The sequence below is a fragment of the Cnephaeus nilssonii genome (assembly GCF_951640355.1).
Source record: "Cnephaeus nilssonii genome assembly, chromosome: 22".
NCBI lineage: Eukaryota > Metazoa > Chordata > Mammalia > Chiroptera > Vespertilionidae > Cnephaeus > Cnephaeus nilssonii.
The window spans coordinates 22,367,896-22,382,478 of record NC_137093.1 but is presented as its reverse complement, the minus strand read 5'-3'; the positions used below and the strand labels follow the sequence as shown (position 1 = coordinate 22,382,478).

Below are 14,583 nucleotides of genomic sequence, written 5' to 3'. Positions count from 1 at the left end.
CCCTGGGCCGCCTAGGACCCCCTGAGGGAGAGGCTGTCCGCGGCGCGCGCCTGACCAAAAACCTCGTTGTCTTGCCGCCTGAAAGGAAAATGTGAGCTTCAGGTGACGGGAAAATCTCTAAATACACGAAAATTATTTTTATACACTTATTAAAGTTCTCTTGAGAAAAAAAACAACCTCCCTAACACGGCATGTGTTCCGTCTCAACTTCGGGCAGAACGGGGTCCTTGGACAGGAAGTAGGACCATCGGAGGAAGTCCGGGAGTGAGCGTGATGACTGTAGTTAAGGGTTTGCCGCCATCTTGAGAAGGTCAAAATGATCTGGGAATAAACACCTTACTGCCTGGTATGACCTGGCGCGTGCTTCAAGTATCCCCACCAGCGGACCCTCAAACGCAGGCAGAGGAAACCCCAAGTCCTCAGGGATCGAATGCACCATTCATGAGAAAAACACATTTCCCAAAAAGATTCTTCCCCCTTCATGTAATGCCTGATGCTTAGTAGGCGTTAAAGACACACGTGAGTTTTCTCGTTTTATAAGATCTCATTCTGCACACCAACATTAATAAATTACATTACTAGGCATTTAATTAGAAACTCTCAATTGCCAGATATTGTCATATATAAGTTGAGTTTACTGTTGTTTATACAAAAATAGATAACATAGACATACACACTTTTTAAAAATCAGGATAGGATGTTTGTTTCCTTCTTAATTAAGCTTCCCATTTTGAGGTAGGGGAGTATTTGGTGTGTTTACTTATTGCCTTTTTCCTTCACCAGTACGTTTAATGAGGCAGGTCTGGTTTCCTTTCCGTTAGATTCCCAAAGCCTCGTATAGCGCCTTGACTAATAGTAGGTATTTGCCCAGGAATAAAAAACTGACCTTGAATTACATGTTACAAAAGATCGAGGCTTAGAGAGCTAGTGTCATTTACCCCACACAACCAGGAAGGAGCAAAGCCGGGATTCCAACTCAGTTTGTCTGAGTCTGAATCCCAAGTGCATCTAACTCTCTGAGCAACCCTGGATAAGTTACTAAGCCGCTCGGAACCGAAGAGCCCTTAGCTGCACATTAGGGTTAAGAAAGATGGACTGGTTGGCCCTCTGCGCCGTATTCGGGCGGTGGGCTTGGTGGACATACACGTGAGTGCCGCACTCCAGCCTGAGACCCTCTGACATCCAGAACCCGGCACCAAGGACAAGCCCTCCTGCACGTCAGACCTCCCCGCTCCGCGCCCCGCCTCCCCGGAGGGGCGTGGTCCAAGCGCGGACACGTGCAGGACACGTGCCCGGAGCGTGAGGGCTCAGGCACGCAATTGCGGTGACGTCGTACGGGCGCGCCCCGCCCCTCGGCCTCGCTCTCGGCCTCGCGCTCGGCCTACGCAGGCGCAAACCGGCAAGATGGCGGCGACTGGAGCGGGTCGCCTGAGACGGGCTGCGTCAACCCTGCTGCTGCAGACCCCGCGCCTGCCGGCCCGGGAGCTGTCAGCTCCCGCCCGGCTCTATCACAAGAAGGTAGGGGATGCGCGGGGTCCGCAGCGATCGGGGCGGGAGTACGGGGACTGGTGGGTGCAGGTGCCGGACAGAAGCCCAGCTTAGGGAGGAGTGGCCGCGGGATTCTGCGCCGCTTGGGGAGCCCCCACTGTGGCCCGGGGTGGGGATGGCGCCGGGCCCTGGGTGGAGGGATCGCCCCCCTCGCGTGACACTGCCTCCACTTGCCTCGCTGCGCAGTGACTAACCGCGCCTGAAATAAAAAACTGTCCGCGGGCCCTGCCGCTGGCTGCGACGTCATGCACCCCAGCCCTTGGACATCCGAAGAGCCCAGGAAGGAGGGTCCTGTTAGGACCTGCCAGCCTGACTCCTGGAACTCTGCCCTGGCCAAGTGACCTTGGGAAAGTCGCTGTCCTTCGCCGAGCCTGCCTCCCCGTTTGTAAAGTGGGTACCTGAGCAGCCCCCTGCCCAAGGTGATGCTTGCGGGGGCCTCGGCAGGGTGCCCAGCACAGAGAGACCTTTTAGGTGCCGCTGTGGTGGTTCTTGTTAGAGCTCAGAGCCTCCCAGTGGAGCCAACACACAGTCATGTGTTTATTTTCATGTTTTGTTTGGGGCGGGGCATAGGGATGGGTGTGTAATTTGCAGCCCTTGCCTTGGTGACGGGGGAGGGGGGGAAGAGGGGGGGAAGAGACGTGTAAAGTCCCTTGGACAGGAGACTAGCACTCGGACACAACTAACTAAAGAATGTGGTTAGTTGTGTAATAGGATATTACCTTGTAGGTGCTTGGGCTTGTAGTCGACATCCTTGTCCGAACGGTGGGGGGAGGGGGGCCGGACGATCTGTACACTTAGGCTAGCTGGTAAAAAAAAAAAAAAAAATCTCAAGGTTATTAGAGCCTTCCGTGTGCCAGTCTGAATAAACATTTCTCTCCTGGCTTCTTCGTCGCCCAGGACTTGGCTCCTCCCCCACCCAGGGGTGTGTTTTGTTGACAGTGCCCGCTGGATGGATTCGGGCTGGCAGCCTCCTGGCCACCAGGGTGCGCTGCTGCACCGGGGAGGTTTCAGGGCCCTGAAATAGTGATGGGACTGTGATTTTTATCATCATACCCACTTGGACACGTTTCACAGCATGGTTCCCCTGTAGCAGTCTCCTCGAGGCTTCTGGGAAAGCCTTCAACTTATGGCTCATAGTCACTTTTAGAATTTTTGAATAATTATTATCCTTCGAGAAGAGACTGTATTTGGGAATCACAAAAATGCCATTGGAGCCCAAACCTGGCCATTTAGGTGGGTAAAGGTCCAATAGTTACAGGTGGTTAAAAAGCCTGTGGAACGAAGACATGGTTTTCCTCCAGTATCACAAACCTCTTAAGGTTGTTAGAAAGGAGACGCAAAAAGACTTTGGGTCACAAACGGTTCTCGCTGACCTGAGCGTAAGCCTTCCCACCCAGGTAAAATTTGGCATTTATTGATTGCCTGCCAAGTTCAGGTTGCTGACTTGGTGCTTACCATTAAGTCGAGACCAAAAAAGAGTGATCATGATTTCTCTTAACTCTCATTTCAGGTTGTCGATCATTATGAAAATCCCAGAAACGTGGGGTCTCTTGACAAGACATCTAAAAATGTTGGGACTGGATTGGTGGGGGCTCCAGCGTGTGGCGATGTGATGAAATTACAGGTACAGCTGGTTTTCATCTGGAATGGGGATGGGAATCTGTTGCCTACAGTGCTTCATAGTTCACAGAGCACCTGCATACACCATCATCTCCTTTGGTCTCCAGTTGGACTCCTGTGAGGCGGGATGAGGCGGGTTGTGCATGCTCAGAGCAGAGCCTGTCCTAGCCCTCCTGCTGGTACTCTGTGCTGACCCTTTCCAATACAGTAAACTGATCACCCTGAGCTGCTCACTGAAACAGCTTAAATCCCAGCGTCAGTTAAGTAAAAGGTTCTGAGTTTCACCAAAGGAAAACCACAGCCGTTGAGCTAGCCATATTCTGTGAGATAAGAAATCCAATCAATCAGACCTCCCCCAAACTGAAGGCAACAGGAAGGCTGGGTAAACCGTAGCTTCATTCACAATCTGCTTCATCATGGAGGGAGGGTAGCGTGCCAATCTTCCCACCTATCTCAGAAAACAGCACCAGGGCAGGGCAGGACCACTAGATGCAGTTTGGTGTCCAAGAACAAAGCATTAACTAGAGACCATGAGCGTAGGCTCCCCCAGCGTTTCCAGGGCAGATTGACACAGCAGCCAAGAGCAGAACTGCATAGCCAACAAGCAGGCGAGGGTTCCAAAAGAACAAACCAAAACTTCAAAGGGGCGTATTATTTAACTAATCTGTACAGCAGGCCTATACGATTGTCTGTTTAATTCTTCATCCCTGAGCTCTTCGAAACAAAGCAAACTCGGGAAACATCGTCATTAATGCCAGAACGTCAAGTGGAAACAAGACCGAGGTCTTGGGAAGAGCCCAGGAAGCCCTGTGAGTGCCGCTTCTCCAGACAGCCCCACCCGTCTCTTCCAGATCCAGGTGGATGAGAAGGGGAAGATCGTGGACGCCAGGTTTAAGACATTTGGCTGTGGTTCCGCCATCGCCTCCAGCTCGCTGGCCACCGAATGGGTGAAAGGAAAGACGGTAAGGTCACTCGCAAACCTGACAGAATCAAGTCACGTTTTCCACAAACACGGCTCTCCGTTAAGGGAAGGGTCTAGTGGGTGGAGGCAGAGGGGGGCAGAAATAACTGATTTTAAACAAAATACATTCTGAGAATTTCTTTTTAATTTCTCCTACCCAGATTTTTATTAAATTCTCCACATTGGGAACAGTGGATTGTTTTGTTAAGTGTTTTTTAGTTTGGGGGTTTTTTGTTGTTGTTGATGATTTTTATTTGGGGTTTTCTTTCTAATTAAATAGAAAAAAGATCCTCACCTCTCCATCTAACAAGATAGAGCTTAAGAGAAACCTTGCTTTCTCCAAGGTTGCTGGCAGTATAATTCCTTAGGCGTGTCGGTCAGGTCAGGGAGTGTTGTGTAGTGGTTTGTTTTCTTGTTTATTTCCTCCCATCCTGTTTCGGGAAGGACTGCAGGTGGCTTTTAAGGATTCATGGAATAACAAACCGGCCTGTACTAACAGAGGGATTGAAGAATCAAACACACATCGAGGGGAGGGGCGGGGTGAGCAAGCACATCAAAACAGTGACCCAGGTGGCTGGTCGCAGGCCCTGCGAGTGGAGAAAAGAAAGCGGGAACATCTTTTCCATCCTTTTCTCTGCCAGCGCCTCTCCCTAGCAGCGCAGAAGTAGAAGGTCCCAAGCCCAGTAAAGAACTGGACTTTCTAAAATCTAGTCATTCAAACCTCTCAGAAAAGCTAAACCGAAGGCTGCTCATCCTTGTAGCCCCGAGGGACCAAGTTCAGGGTTATAGAGAAGAGTGCTCAGGGAGCTGGGCAGCTCGACAGCAAAGCATATGCCATGCCACACGCCACCTGCTTTCCGTGGCTCGGGGCCTTCTGGCTGGCAAGCACCTTTGGGCCAAGGAAGCACAGGCCTGACCTGTCTGGCAGGAGGTGGCTCTGCGGTGATTTGTCACCAATTGTCTGCAGGGAAAGGGGGGAAGGGGAGACGAGGCACCTGTGCTCCCAGGACCTGACCCGAAGGGCCTGTGAGTTGTGGTCAGAAAATGGGGGAAGAGGACCTTTCTTTGACCTTGACATCCTCCCATCTGAGTTCCCAGGAACAGAACTTAAGTCATAATGGAGTAGAATTAGTGGCATTGGGAAGTTAGGGGACAGGTGGGGCAAGCTGGCTTTCCTTAAGATGCTGGGACTGTTCCAGGTGGGCAAGGAACCACCGGCCTCTTGTTCTGCCCTCGGACTCTGGACCGAGCCCCGGGCAGGCAGAGCTGATCTCCTTTCAGCAGAGGATGAGCCTAAGGGAGCTCCTAGCCCAGCACCCACCTGTGCCACTGCCACGGTGCTGGGGTCCACAGCCTGTCCACCCCTCCGACCGCCTGGTGCCATCAGCACTGCTAGTTGAAGGGACTTAGTCTAAACATTTGGTACGAGGACATCAGAGAAGCTGATATTCACAAAACCAGCACAGGAAGTCACTGCCTTTTAAAGAAAAAGACTCCTGTTTCTGGCCTCCAGCAAGTCTGATTCCTAAGAGACTTCTCACAGGTCCTCTTCAGCTCCTAGAGTGTCTGTGCTGGCCCTGCTCACCCCAGCCCCCCACTGTGCACACTTCCTACCCGAGAATCCCACCTGCAGCCTTGACACCCAGGTGGGGTCCTGAGAAGGTCCTTTGTTTGGGGTTATTAACGGAAACCACCCCATTCATCCTGTCCTGAGGGCCTCTGGGGCCTCCCAGGGTATTGTCTGTCCCTCAAGACAGAGCATCGCTGACACTGTGTGTGACAATGCGTGTCTTTCCCATGTGCCTCAGGTGGAGGAAGCCTTGACCATCAAGAACACAGACATCGCCAAGGAGCTGTGCCTGCCCCCCGTGAAGCTGCACTGCTCCAGTAAGTCTCTGCCCCTGAAGGCCACCGGCCGGGCACTTGGGAGGAATTTGGTAATGGAGTCAACGTGCATTTGTGACAGAGTGATGACGAGTCCTTTGTGGTCACGGAGTCCGTCTATAACCTCTCGAGGGCTCGAGCCCACGGCCTCAGCCATCGCCAGGACAGCCTCTGGGAGGTGGTGTGTGCCAGGCCTCGTGCTGAGCACTCCATAGCATCATCTGTAAACCTCAGCGACGTCCTCCAGGCCACAGAAGGCGCCATTTCCTCTCCCCTTACGATGAGGGAACGGGTTCAGGTTAAGCACCGGTCACACGGCTCTTAAGTGAGAAAGCCAGGATCTACGCCCCAGTCTCTGATTCCAGAATCCATGCTGTTCCCACCCCATTGCAGGAAAGAGAGGGCCAAGAGGAGAAAATTCAGCTTCCACATAACCCCGTTCGCGTGTATTTCCTCACTTCCTGTCCACATACGTTGCTCTGTATCTGCATCTATGGGATGACTAAGCCCAGATGCCTTAAGACTGATGTTTGGCTTTGCAGCTCAGTCTCTGACTTAAATTTAAAGCTATTTCCCTCTTCTCTCAACCTTCTTGGGAAAGGAGGGAATGAGAAACAGCATTCCTAACAGATTGATGGGGGTTTACTGACCAAATTAGTTAAACACCAGCAGAGAGCTGGACCTCTTGCCAGGAGAGGACTCACAGGAGAGCTGAGAACTGGGACAGGGACACGCAGATGCAGTCTTCAGGAAGTCTGCTAAGACCCAAGTTCTTTCCACTTGAGTTGGAATTTCAAGTAGCCGTGAATAAAGGGCATAGCTTGTAAACATTTTCACACGCTCCAGAAAAACCCCAGCCTCTTCTCCCAGCTTCTCGGGTCCTGAGACCTGAGCTGAGGCTCTGCCATTGGCTTGCTTTCTGCTCCCATTCCAGCCCTCTCGGTTTTTATTTTCCTCCATAGCCTCACTCCTAAGTAAGTGTTCAAGTTTAAGATCACTAGAGAGTATTGTGGCCGACACCATCCTATCAACAAATGACATGACCTAAGTTATGCCAGCTAGCTTAACCAACACCCACTACATTCACTTCAGACTCTCCTGTGAGCAGATGAGAACGAATATTTGTTGTGTCCCTACTGTGTGCCAGCCACATAGTAAGTCCTCACACAGTCCCAGCAAGACAAGCAGGATTGTCTAGTTTTACAGAAAAGAAAGTCGATCCACAGAGGCTCAGAAACTAACCTAGGTAACCATGAGGCCCTGCCCAACACCACTGCCCTCGCCTCTTAGAAATTCCACTCCTAAGACTGTTTCTCTGTCTAGAAACTCAGGTCTCTCTCCTTCCTGTCCTTCCAGTGCTGGCTGAAGATGCGATCAAGGCCGCCCTGGCTGATTACAAACTGAAGCAAGCACCCAAGAAAGGAGAGGCGGAGAAGGAATGAGCCCGTGGCGATGCCTCCAGCAGGGCCTTCAGCTGCTTGCCCGCCCCGTGCTGTCACCTTAGATTTCAGGAAGCTCCTCACTGCAGTGAAAGGCCATATGCATGACACTTGCTGTTCACACTGTGGCTCTGATGCAAGCAGAATACAGTTCAGTAGTTCCGAATCCTGTGGTTTCTTTCAGCCCACGTTTACCGCCTTAATCCTAATTCTGTATATTTTGAATTGAGTGTACAGCCTCAAAACTGAAATCAGTAAGTCTTGAGTTTTGCTAGTCCACGAAGTGCACAAAGATCTATTTTATCTGAATCTATTTTGGGGAGGATTACCAATAGAATGCCTTGTATGATTGTTTGATAGAACCAAGTATTGTACATAAAACAGATCTGCATATATATAATAAATTAAAGAATGTGAGACAACGGTTTTCTCCCATAAGCCTTATCTCTTGGGTACTTCACTCGCCCCAGAGTGCTGCCCAAAGCCCCTTGGGTTCCCATGGCGACAGTGCTCCTTCCGGGGCACACAGGGCGGGAAGGACCGCGCGGAGACTGCCATGCTTAGGAAACAAGGGGGAGGGCGAAAGGAGGTGGCCAGCACTTTGCGGTGTTCTCTGCAGAATAACAACAGATTGACAACTCGAAATGAGAACAGAAGATTCTTTTTGTAATTTCACTCATTTATGAAATCCTGAAATCTACAAATGCTGGCTCAGACAATACCCTGAAGCTGTGGACCAGATGCAGGTACAGAGCACCTGGGGACTGGGTTTGAAATACAGGATGCAGCCCAGGGCTCTGGGTTAGGTCTGGGCAGGTGACACTAATGTGTACGGTGGCAGACGAGCCACGCCACAGGGAAGAAGCTGCTTTCGTCCTGGGCCCTGCCCTGCACGGATGATATCACATAGTTCATTCTGAACTGTCTGCACACGGACCGTGAGCTCAGGGCAGGGGTGGCCTTCTGAGGCACCCACAGTTGAGAGCCAGCTAAAATCCCACCAGAGGCGGCCTGGTTTCCTAGGGAAGCGTGACACTGGAACTCCAGCTCAGCCTCAGACCTTCCACCCTTCCAAAGGAAGCTGTGTTTGTCTTTCCTGATGGTGGTTTTGGTTCTGGCAGAAGCTAGCTTCTCTTCTCTTAAATACACCTCTTTTTAAAACATGCGAAGATATTTTGAGACCCCATGGGTTCTGGAGAAGGCTCAGAACTTCAAAGGCCTTTCCCTGCGCACAGCCTGGGAGACCACAGGGCAGGATCTCAAATTAGAGCCACCGGGTGGGGCCATGTCAGGTTGCCCCGGGTGGCGTGTTCTGTTTAATTCACAGCCCTCCCAGCTGCACGGTCTCTCCTTTATTATATGGGACAACCCTACAATTGCCCACCACACGTCTGTGACTTTTTAAATGAGACGTTGTTGTCCCTGTTAACATCCCCAGAGAGTTGAAGCTGAGTTCTACGCCTCAGAAGCTGCTTGTGAACAGCCAAAACGATGTTACCAGAATAGCCCCAACCTCAAGTATGAGGTGGTGCCGCTAAAAGAAATAAGTATTGTTTTAAATTTACATTCGAGACACTCCTGTTCCCAGACAAACTTAGTTTTAACCACACGGGGGCATCGTGCACCCTCCGATGAGCTCAGGTCTAGGGTTTCTGGGTCTCCAAATGGGTCTCGGGCTCTCCACGTGGACTCGCCCACGGAGATCGTGACCGGTGAGTGACACCTGTCCATCCGGCACCATGCTCTGTGCCAGGCCCTGACGTCTGTGATCCTGCTCATTCCCATGACCACCCACTGAGGTTTGTTTCAAACAAGGACACTGACTCAACAGGTCAACGGACTCAAGCCGGCTCACCTGGGCTGGGTGACCCCAAAGCCCATGCTTCTCCCGCCTCATTTCCTTCTGGCGGAACATGCCGGGGATTCTACCGCACGGCAGGGGCTCACCTGCGCCCTGAGCGTTGGCATGAAGAAGGTGAGCCAACAGGATGAGCCCAATTCATTCATTTGGCCAACTCACCCTGGCTGTGCATCAGAGCCCTCTGGGTGGGACCGGAGCACTGGTGTTTTTTAAAAGCTCCCAGGAGTCTCCAATGTGCACTCATGGGTGGGAACCACCATGAAGCATTGTTTACATTGCAAAGCAGTTTGCTCAAATTATTCTGATGGATGCTCACAGTTTTGTGAGAAGATGTTGGTCACTTCCCATCACCAAAGAGCTCTTGAGTCCCTTCCTCTCCACCCCTCCCACCGCTTCCCCACATCTGCCTTAGCGTTGGAGTCAGACAGGGTGAGTTCAAATGTTGGCTACCAGTGTGTGACCTTGAACAAAGGCCTTCAACCGCCCAAGCCTCAGTTTATTAATCTGTAAATTGGGAGTGAAAATAGGGCCTACCTGGTCAGGGTGACATGAGGATTAAATGAGATCATGCATGTAAAGCACGTGGCACATAATAAGAGTGCATCATTGTTTCGGCCATTGTCATGATTATGATTAACTTCGGCCCTGACTCTACCAGGCACAGTTGCTGGGACCTCATGTACTCCTCACAGAAATCCTGAACACTATGATTATCTCATTCTACACATGAAGACACGAAAAGGTTAAGTGGTGTGTCCAAGATCACACAGCGGGGAAGTGGTGGGGGCAGGATTGTAGGCCAAGGCTACGGCTGCATTCTCTACTGCTATTATCATTATTATATTAGCATTGACATAATTGCCATTACTAATAGTAGCTATTGTTACCATCCCTACTATTGTTACTAGTAGTAGTACTGTCATTACTATTTTTTAAATACTGTAGCCTCTAGACTAACAACCTATGTTGTGTGTGCCGTGGGACCAGCCTCACAGCAAGGCCTCCGAAAGTAAGCAGAGCGGGTCCTGCTGCACCCAAGCAGGAGACACACCCATGTGACTTCTTCACATACCACTTGACAGGCCAGCTCACTCCACAGTGCTTGGCCAACCACCCGGCACAGCTATTCCCCAAGGCCGAGCCTCAAAACACCACGGCAGCCCGCCCAGCTATCTTTGGAAATGTCATGTTAGACACTCCCACCCCTGGCTTCACTTCAGAGAAGCCCAGCTCTCAGAATAACCCCAAAGCCCTCCACCCCAGTGAGGACAACTCTTACTGCCTGGAGCTACGGTGCAAAAGAGCTTGCAGGGGCCTCCCTTACTGGCCCTGGGCCTCAGGCCAATGGGTCAAAGGATTGGGCTGGATCTCCCTCTGCCCAAACACTACGTGCCACCCCATGTCACTGGCCCCTTTTGAGCAGCACCTCGGGACATTAAAAACAACCTTGGATGGGGACGTGGGGGCTTGGGTTCTGGTCCCAGCTCTGCCATGATCTCTGCATGTGACCTTAACTTCTTTGAGCCTCAGTTTCTGTTTCTGGAAAATTGGCAGAAAACTAGCTCCTAAGGCATAGAACTGTTGTGAGGATTAAATTATCAAATGTCTAGCAAAAAAAAAAAAAAACAGTGCCAGGCATGTGGTAAGTGCATGCTAACTGTTAGCTATCAGCACCATCATCATGCCATTATCGTCATCAACATCACCACTATCCCCATTATTACCACCATCATTATCACCATCCCCACCATCATCATCTCTATCATCACCACCATCATTATCACCACCACCATCATCATCATCAGTATCATCACCATCATTATAACTCCATCATGGTCATCGTCATCAACATCACCACCATCCCCACCATCACCACTATCATCATCATCTCTATCATCACCACCATCATTACCATCACTACCACCACCATTATCACCACCATCACCACCAGAACCCTCCTCAATACTGTCATGGTTGTCATTGTCATCACCACCACCATCACTACTATCATCATCACTATCATCACCACCACCATTGTCACCATCATCATCATCACCAATATCAGCAGTAGCAGCAACACTGTCCCCATCATTGTCACCATCATCATCATCATTATCACCATCATTGTCATCATCACCATCATTGTTACAGGTCAGATGCCTCAGGAAGCCAACCCTGAGATGGAAATTAGCACACAAGGTGTCTATTGGGGAGTGTCCCTGGGATCAAAGCCTGTGGGAAGGGCAGTTAACAACACAGAATCGGGCAAAGGAAGGCGATGGGCAGCAGTGTAGCCCCAGCAAGAGTCTCTGTAGACCCCATGGGGAGCTCCAAATGTGATGGCTCCTAAGAGTTGCCCAGGGTCAGAGCCCCTATCACTTAAACGTATCGCGCTATTGCATTTGAGACTTCCTCTCTTTTTCCAAAGGACATTTGTACTTTACAAGTGAAGGAACCAAGAGCCATGCTTACCACCAAAGAATAACTGGTTAATGCTGGAATTCCAGGCATCTGCTGAGCTTAATATCTGGGGGCAAAGGAGCTTTGTGGGAGCTTCTCACACTGTTCCAGTTGCCCGTCAGCCCCAGAATCTTGCTCACTTTCCCACAGCAGCCGGGTCCCTGAGGACCATCTCCCTTCAAGTGGGTGCTCATCCATTCTAACCCTAAAGGCATGGGACAGCATGGCCCTGCCGCCTGGCCAGCATTCCTGCTCCGCTGCCGGGATCTGAGGCTCCTCCTGACCTTTCCCACTCTTTTTCGAGGTTGCTGAACCAAAGGACAATCAGCTCGTGCGGACGAGTCATTTTCTGGCTGAGCTCACAGAGCTGAGGGCCTCCAGGGTGAGAGCCCGGGTCAGGATGCCTGGGCTTGGTGGTCCCGGGCCCGTGGAGGCCTCTCTTACGTGTCCTCCTCACCTGGACAACCTGAGAGGATGAACTCAGGCTGCATAGACAACGTGCCCAGGACAGCCTGGCACACCACAGGTGCTTACTAAGTGCTCATTCATCCAAAGGACAGGCCCTTAGCGGGCACCCCGGGGCAGGAGAAGGAGTCAGAGGGAGATCGGGCCTCTACTCTCCGCAGAACAAGAGCTCTCCGTGGAGCCTATGGCCTCCAAGCCCCGCCTGACCCCGGCTCTGCCCGCCTTGCACCTCGCTCAGCCCGCTCCAGGGGCGCTGGCCTCCCTGCTGTCCCTCAGACTCACCGAGCTCACTCCGACCTCAAGGCCTTTGCACCTTCCGGCCCCTCTGCCCAGAGCCCTCTTCCCCAGAGCTTCACAAGGCTGCCTCCTCCACTCAGGTCTCTCACCTCAAGTGTCACCTCCCCAGACAGGCCACCCCCGCAACCAGGTTTAAGCAGAAACCCGGTGCTAGTCGCTCAGCCATCACGCTGTTCATTTCCTTCGAAGCACATACCACTCCGGATTTGCATCGCTCGGGGCGAGTGTGTCTGGGGGTCGCCACCTAATCTCCGATGCCTAGAACATGACTACGTACAATATGGGAGCCGCTCCCAGCGGCTTGTTCTGGCCACGGGCCTGCACCCGCAGTGAGGGCCCTGGAAAGCTAGGAGGCGAGAGATCCGTCCCTACTCCCTGAGCAAACCTCCGTCCCTCCCTGTATTTGTAGTTTATCTACAAAATGAGGGATTGGACCCAATACATCCATATTCCTTTCCAGCTCAAACAAAAAATTCCACAAACTTCACATTTTTTGCCAATACCCCACTCACGCCAGAACATGATTCATCTCTGCCGACTTTGCCTAGCAACCAGCCCTTCTCCCCACACCCCAAACCAACTCCCCCTCCCCCAAGAAAAATTCCTCCCCCCCACCACACACCCTCCCAGCCTCACCACCACCCTCCCCCGCCCCCTCTAGTATCCTGCAGAGGAATGCAAAGCTTCAAGATCCCCTGTCTGTCTGCCACCAGCATTTTGAGGCAACCTCAGAATGTCTGGGGCTGTGTCTGGAACAAGTGAGGGGAGCAGCTCCCCCGGGGATTAGCACAGGAAACAGCGGCAGGAGTCGAGCTGGCGGAAAGCGCTGACCCAGCGCGAGGAGATCATTTCTATTCTGATGCCTCGCCCTCCTCCAGTGCCCAGCTCCCCAGGCCTTGAAAAGTGTCTGCCTTGTGGGGAGAAAGAAGAGGCAGGGGAAGTGAACGCGAGGGAGGGACGTCCCTGGACACAAAAGCAGCTCGTTCAGATTCCCTAGGGATGGCCTCCTCACGTTCCTCACAGCGAGAGGAGAGACCTGTCTCATCGCAGTAGATGCTGGCAAGCACTGGGTAAACTTCAATACCTATGTGCGACCCCAGATCTTGGCGATCCAAGAACAGACAGTAATTTCTATTTACCAGAAAAGGGTATTTATCAGAAAACCACAGCAAACATCTCAGCCACGGGGAAATGTTGGAAGCGTGCTCACTGAAATCAGGAACCAGGCAAGAATGTGCACTACCACAAGCAGCCTTGTCATCACCTCCAACAACACCATCACCACCTCCATCACCACCTCTAGGACCTCCATCACCCCCAACACCATCATCATCACCACCGTCACCACCTCTAGGACCTCCATCACCTCCAACACCATCATCATCACCTCTGTCACCACCTCTAGGACCTCCATCACCTCCAACAACACCATCACCACCACCGTCACCACCTCTAGGACCTCCATCACCTCCAACAACACCATCACCACCACCGTCACCACCTCTAGGACCTCCATCACCTCCAACAACACCATCACCACCTCCATCACCACCTCTAGGACCTCCATCACCTCCAACAACACCATCACCATCTCTAGGACCTCCATCACCTCCAACACCATCATCACCACCTCTGTCACCACCTCTAGGACCTCCATCACCTCCAACAACACCGTCACCACCTCTAGGACCTCCATCACCTCCAACAACACCATCACCACCTCCATCACCACCTCTAGGACCTCCATCACCTCCAACAACACCATCACCACCTCCATCACCACCTCTAGGACCTCCATCACCTCCAACACCATCATCACCACCTCTGTCACCACCTCTAGGACCTCCATCACCTCCAACAACACCGTCACCACCTCTAGGACCTCCATCACCTCCAACAACACCATCACCACCTCCATCACCACCTCTAGGACCTCCATCACCTCCAACAACACCATCACCACCTCCATCACCACCTCTAGGACCTCCATCACCTCCAACACCATCATCACCACCTCTGTCACCACCTCTAGGACCTCCATCACCTCC

General features: G+C 52.0%; 1 protein-coding gene across 1 annotated transcript; it reads left to right on the top strand.

The window, feature by feature from the left end:
• Nucleotides 1-1,373: 1,373 nt before the first annotated feature.
• On the top strand, nucleotides 1,374-7,874 carry ISCU (iron-sulfur cluster assembly enzyme). The gene is made up of 5 exons (XM_079762286.1): nucleotides 1,374-1,518; nucleotides 3,059-3,172; nucleotides 4,020-4,130; nucleotides 5,938-6,016; nucleotides 7,370-7,874. Exons 1-5 carry the CDS (start codon nucleotides 1,405-1,407, stop codon nucleotides 7,453-7,455), a joined length of 504 nt encoding a protein of 167 aa, XP_079618412.1. The 5' UTR covers nucleotides 1,374-1,404; the 3' UTR covers nucleotides 7,456-7,874.
• The last annotated feature ends 6,709 nt before the right edge of the window (nucleotides 7,875-14,583 follow it).